Genomic DNA, 4,596 nt, shown 5'->3' with positions numbered 1-4,596 from the left:
AGGAGGAGGTCTCTCTGTCCTCACCATCTCCCAATGTCCTCTAATCCCTGTTCGATTTTGCAAACTGTTATCCCCAGTTTACAAAACAGAGGGCTTCCCTCCCTTGGAGTGGGTTCTGGAGAACCCCTCTCCCCCAGTTGATGACACTCAACCTCTTTCTGCTTCTGTTTCCAGGACAGGGGAAGGGATGAGCTCTGACCCAAGGGACATCCAGGCCCACCAGGGATTCCCAAACCTCCTCCCCGGACCTGTGCTCCAGGCTCCAGGACAGACAACTGGGAGCAGGAGCAGGAGGAGGGGAAGAGGGTGGCTAGCAGCCACCGCCTGGGGGCACTTGAGTGTCAGGCAAGTGCCAGTGGCTAGCGGGGGCCACCCACCTTGGCCAGGCGCTGCCCACCCTCACTCATTTCCCAAACACAGGGCTTCAGAGAGCTCAGGGGGCATCGGCCTACAGGGTGGGGCTCCTGGGTCAGCATAATAAAATAAACCATTTGGAGGGCTGAGGGGGTGGCCGTGACCCCTCCCCCAGCCCCGGTCCAGGTCCTGGCCCCGCCCGGCCCAGGCTCAAGTCTGCTTGGCTTGCAGCATCTCGATGAGCAGGTTGTTGCGGGGCATCTCGTTGCCTAGGTGCTTGTGGTACAGGTACTCCTTGGCCTGCATGCTCAGTGCCCGAACCTCCACCAAGCACAACAGCAGCTGCTGGAACTTGTCCCCGCAGTGCGGGTAGTGGCACAGGGTGTAATCCAGCAGGGCGGCGTTGGCCTTCTCCTGAGCATCCTTCACCAGGCTGTGGTTGTTCAGGAACTTCACATCTGCAAAGGGAGGAGCCCATCAGCACCACCGCCATCACGTCAGCAGCCGTCGCTGCGTCACCGGCCCCAACAGCCCTACGATCACCAAAGACCTAGGCTCTGCCACCATCATCATCAACCAGACGAGCAGTTTCCCCATCACCACCACATCCCCAACTCCACCGTCACCGCCGTGGGTGATGAACTCTGCCACCATCATCCATCGCCAACAGTGACATCCCCAAGCATGGCCACTGCTGCCATCATCAGCCAAACACTGATCATCCCCATCACCACCATCGCCACCATCGCCACAGTTACAGTCGAGCACCGCCGCCACCCGCAGTCACCAGCACCAACATCCCTCTGGTTATTACAAACACACCCTCAACCGCCCAACCACCAGCACCTGCCACCGTCAGGACTGCCCTGTCATCACAGTGGTCATGACAAACACCTCCGTCCTCACCAAGACCGTCACCCACCTCACCGGCGTATCCCTGGCCTTATTATTTAACCTCTCAAGTTCCTCATCTGTGAAACGGGCAGTGACAATAACACCTATTTTACAAGACGGTCGGGAGGCTTCAGGGAGTTGATTCGTGGGAGGTGTTTAGGAAACAGTGTCTGACATGTAATGCGGCCCAATATGTCAGTTGGGCCAACTATTATTATCCCAACTCTCACCACAGCCATGATCATCACCGTTCCCATCCCCGAGGTCAAAGCCATGCCGTCGCCATCATCCCCAGGGTGGTCACCACAGCATCGCCTCCTGGCCACAGTCATCACTGTCCCCAGCACCAGGGAGGACCAGTGTGAGTGGGAGGGTCCCACCTCATAGCTGCGAGGCGTGTGCACTAGCGGCCCCATTCTAGAGGGTGACCCGGGCTCCTTGGGTCCACCCGCTGACCATCCAGAGGCTCCAGTGCCACCAGGGGATTCTCCCATGGGCCCCGGGGCCATGATGCCCACTGTAGCGGTATTCATGGTGACGGGGAGGTGGCCTGTAGGTAGTAGTGATGGAGCAGATAACACAGAGAAAATAGATGAGTCTTTACAAGCAGGAGGCTGAGTGGAAAAAAACAGACCAGGTAGATGCAGAATGAGGTCTATAAGGCAAAGATCTCTACATAAATTAGAAGCGTGTGCACAAAGCAGGCAGGTTATGTAAGAACAGGGACAAACAAGAGGCCCCGAGCTACACGGGAAGGAACGATGCCCATGGCAGGAAGCCGAGGGCGCTGGCTCTGCTCTGGCCAAGGCCTTCTTCCTCTGAAAGGGGCCGCGCCTACCTGGCAGGGGCAAGAGCGTGGGTGCAGAGGCCTGCACAGGTACCCGGCCCCCAGGAGTGCCAGGCGAGGGTCAGTTTCCTGTCGCCTGAGCCCTCATCACGGCTTGCGGGTGTCATTCAGCTCCCAGGCAGCGTCTCAGGCTGGTGCCTTGCCTGGAGGCTGAGGGTCAGCAGGAATCCACAGAACTGGTCCCTCACCTCCAAATCCTAGCAGGGACTCGCCTGGGATGTGGCATCCAGAGGCTCAGAAAATGGCCGTCTGTCTGTCCACATCCCCTCCACCTCCTCAGCCCCAGCCCTACCCCTGCGGGCGGTGTGTGCAGCCCTTGGCCCTTCTAATCCCTCTTAACACCCACTGCGCCAGGAGAGCTGGGGCTCCTGGCAACCCTGATCCCCGGCCGCCCCCAGTGTGCCCGCGGAGGCCTGTGTTGTCCAAAGTTGGATTTAGGGAAACACGAGCTGGGCCCAGGGCGTATGGCAGGACCTGGCCCCAATCCTCCACCCCCGCTCCCAGCCCCCTCACCTCCCTTCGGTAAGGAAGCCAGGGTCATCTTCTTCCTGGCCTCCCCGGGTCGCCTCCAGTCCGTACGGCACCTCGTGCCACTTGGACAGAAGTTCCCCCTTGTCCAAGAAACAGCCGGGCGGGGGGCACACAAGCTGGATGCCAGCCCCTGCTTGCTCCCTGCCCGGGTGCCCTTGCAGTGAGCAACCGGCACGGCAGCCCTGCTCCTTAGCTTGGCCTGCTCTGGACGGACGCACTCAAAGGTCATGGGAAGCCCCCCCCTCCCCCCCCCCCCCCTCCCCCTCCCTTCCAACCCCAAAAAGTTCCATCCCTATTGCAGCCTTTTTCCATCTTAATACTGTCCCCTCTCCTTCACAGCCACCATCCCCCAGGCTGGGCAATTCTCCTGACATTGTCTTCTGACAATTCATCGTGGGCTGGGGGTCCAGGGAAGGGTAGGGACCAGCTCAAGGCCACACAGCAGTAGAGGGGCCAGAGGAAGTAGCTGAGGGGGGCAGGAGGGGGAGACTGGCTGGGATGCTGCAGTAGAGGCAGGTGGGGGAGGGGGCAGGAGGACCAGCCTGGCTTTTCCCGGATTTACTGTTCTCAGCAGCCCTGCACCAGGGACAGCAGGGCGGAGGGCAGGGCTGGTGCAGGACAAGCACGCCTTCGGGGACAGCCCCTCCCAGCAGCGCCGAGGGTCCCGCGGCTCTTTGCTGGGCACCCACCAGACACCTTGCTCCCAGCTCAGTTAATCCCCACAGACACTCAGGCAGGCAGGAAAGGGCACCCCCTGGTGTAGGGACAGTGGAGTGTGCCTGGGACACGGAGTAGATGCAGAGTCTGCATTCAGAACCACGTCTCTCTGGCTCCAAAGCCCTAAGAGTGAGCAGGGATGGGAGCAAGCTGGGTCTTGGTTCCTGGAAGACTGGACATGGTTAACTTTACGTTTCATCCAATCCAGGAGTCCCATCCAAGACCTCCCACCTGGGCTCCCAGGTCTCCCCAGGGAGGCTACTCTAGGCTCCAGACTCAACTTTGTGGCCCTCACCTTGGAGGAGACCACGGTCCAGTCCCGCCCCTTCTCCCAGCCTCCCAGCACCCCCCGCAAACAGGACTGTGTGAAGACGGTGGGGTAACGGGTGTAACAGAGGTAACATCCTACAGAACACCACGCCCTTCACCCATCAGAGGAGGAGCAGGGCTCACACAAACCTGGAGGTGCCCCTTCATGTGTCAGGGGTTCAAATCCCACCTCCACCTCCAGCCGGTGACCTTGGGCAAGTAAGTCCCTTCCCCTGTCGGAGCCTCGGCTTCCCGATGGTCTGCAAAATGGGGGTCGATTAACCTCCTCCTCCCAAGGCACCCACAAACAGGATCCAATCTGTGTGCCCGGCTCTGGCGCTGAGCTGCCGCAGCTTGGAGAGGGGCACCTTCGAGAAAAGTCTGCGTGGGTCCCCGAGCCTGCTCAGCTCCCGGCAATCCTGGTGGTGGAGGCGGGAGGGGCCCGGGAGATGGCACCCCCGCCTCGGAGAGCAGCCCGCTAGCTCTGCGGAGCTGGGGGCCCCCAGGTTCTCAGCAAAGCCCCCTTTTCACGGTTTAATTGAATATTTGAATAATCCTTTCATTCCAGCGAGGCATAAAGAATGTTGTCCCAATAGCGGTGACTCAGGCAGGCGCCCCCGCGCACAATGGCCCCTCGAGTGGGGCTGCTATTCAGGCTGCCTTTTGTTGGCGCGGAGCAGTGGGTAAATTGCAAACGCTTAAGGGAATGCTGCTGCCGCCGCCTCAATGGAAGTCAGGAAATCGAATGTTAGGTCAATCCATTAAGCTTCGATTAAGTCCTCTGGGGAACAAAGCCCGCCGGGCCATCTTCATAAACACCGTGATTGCCAGGAGAGAGGCACTAATTCTAATTAAACCTCCTTACCTGCCTCCTCGCCTGCCTGAGACGGCTATTTAGACACCAAATGGCACCCTTCTGCGGAGGCAGGCGAGAAGGGGGTGCT

The 4,596-nt window shown here is 59.8% G+C and overlaps 1 protein-coding gene across 1 annotated transcript in view; it reads right to left on the bottom strand.

The window, feature by feature from the left end:
- Window positions 1-564: 564 nt before the first annotated feature.
- Window positions 565-4,596, bottom strand: part of NR5A1 (nuclear receptor subfamily 5, group A, member 1) — a 19,155-nt gene continuing 15,123 nt past the window's right edge. Inside the window, exon 5 of the mRNA XM_014529307.1 lies at window positions 565-812. Coding sequence (XP_014384793.1) covers window positions 565-812 — 248 coding nt within the window. The remainder of the gene's footprint in view (window positions 813-4,596) is intronic.

The sequence above is a fragment of the Myotis brandtii genome, unplaced genomic scaffold (assembly GCF_000412655.1).
Source record: "Myotis brandtii unplaced genomic scaffold, ASM41265v1 scaffold68, whole genome shotgun sequence".
NCBI lineage: Eukaryota > Metazoa > Chordata > Mammalia > Chiroptera > Vespertilionidae > Myotis > Myotis brandtii.
Note: the sequence above shows the minus strand (reverse complement) of the source record. Positions and strands in the feature narration are given on the sequence as shown.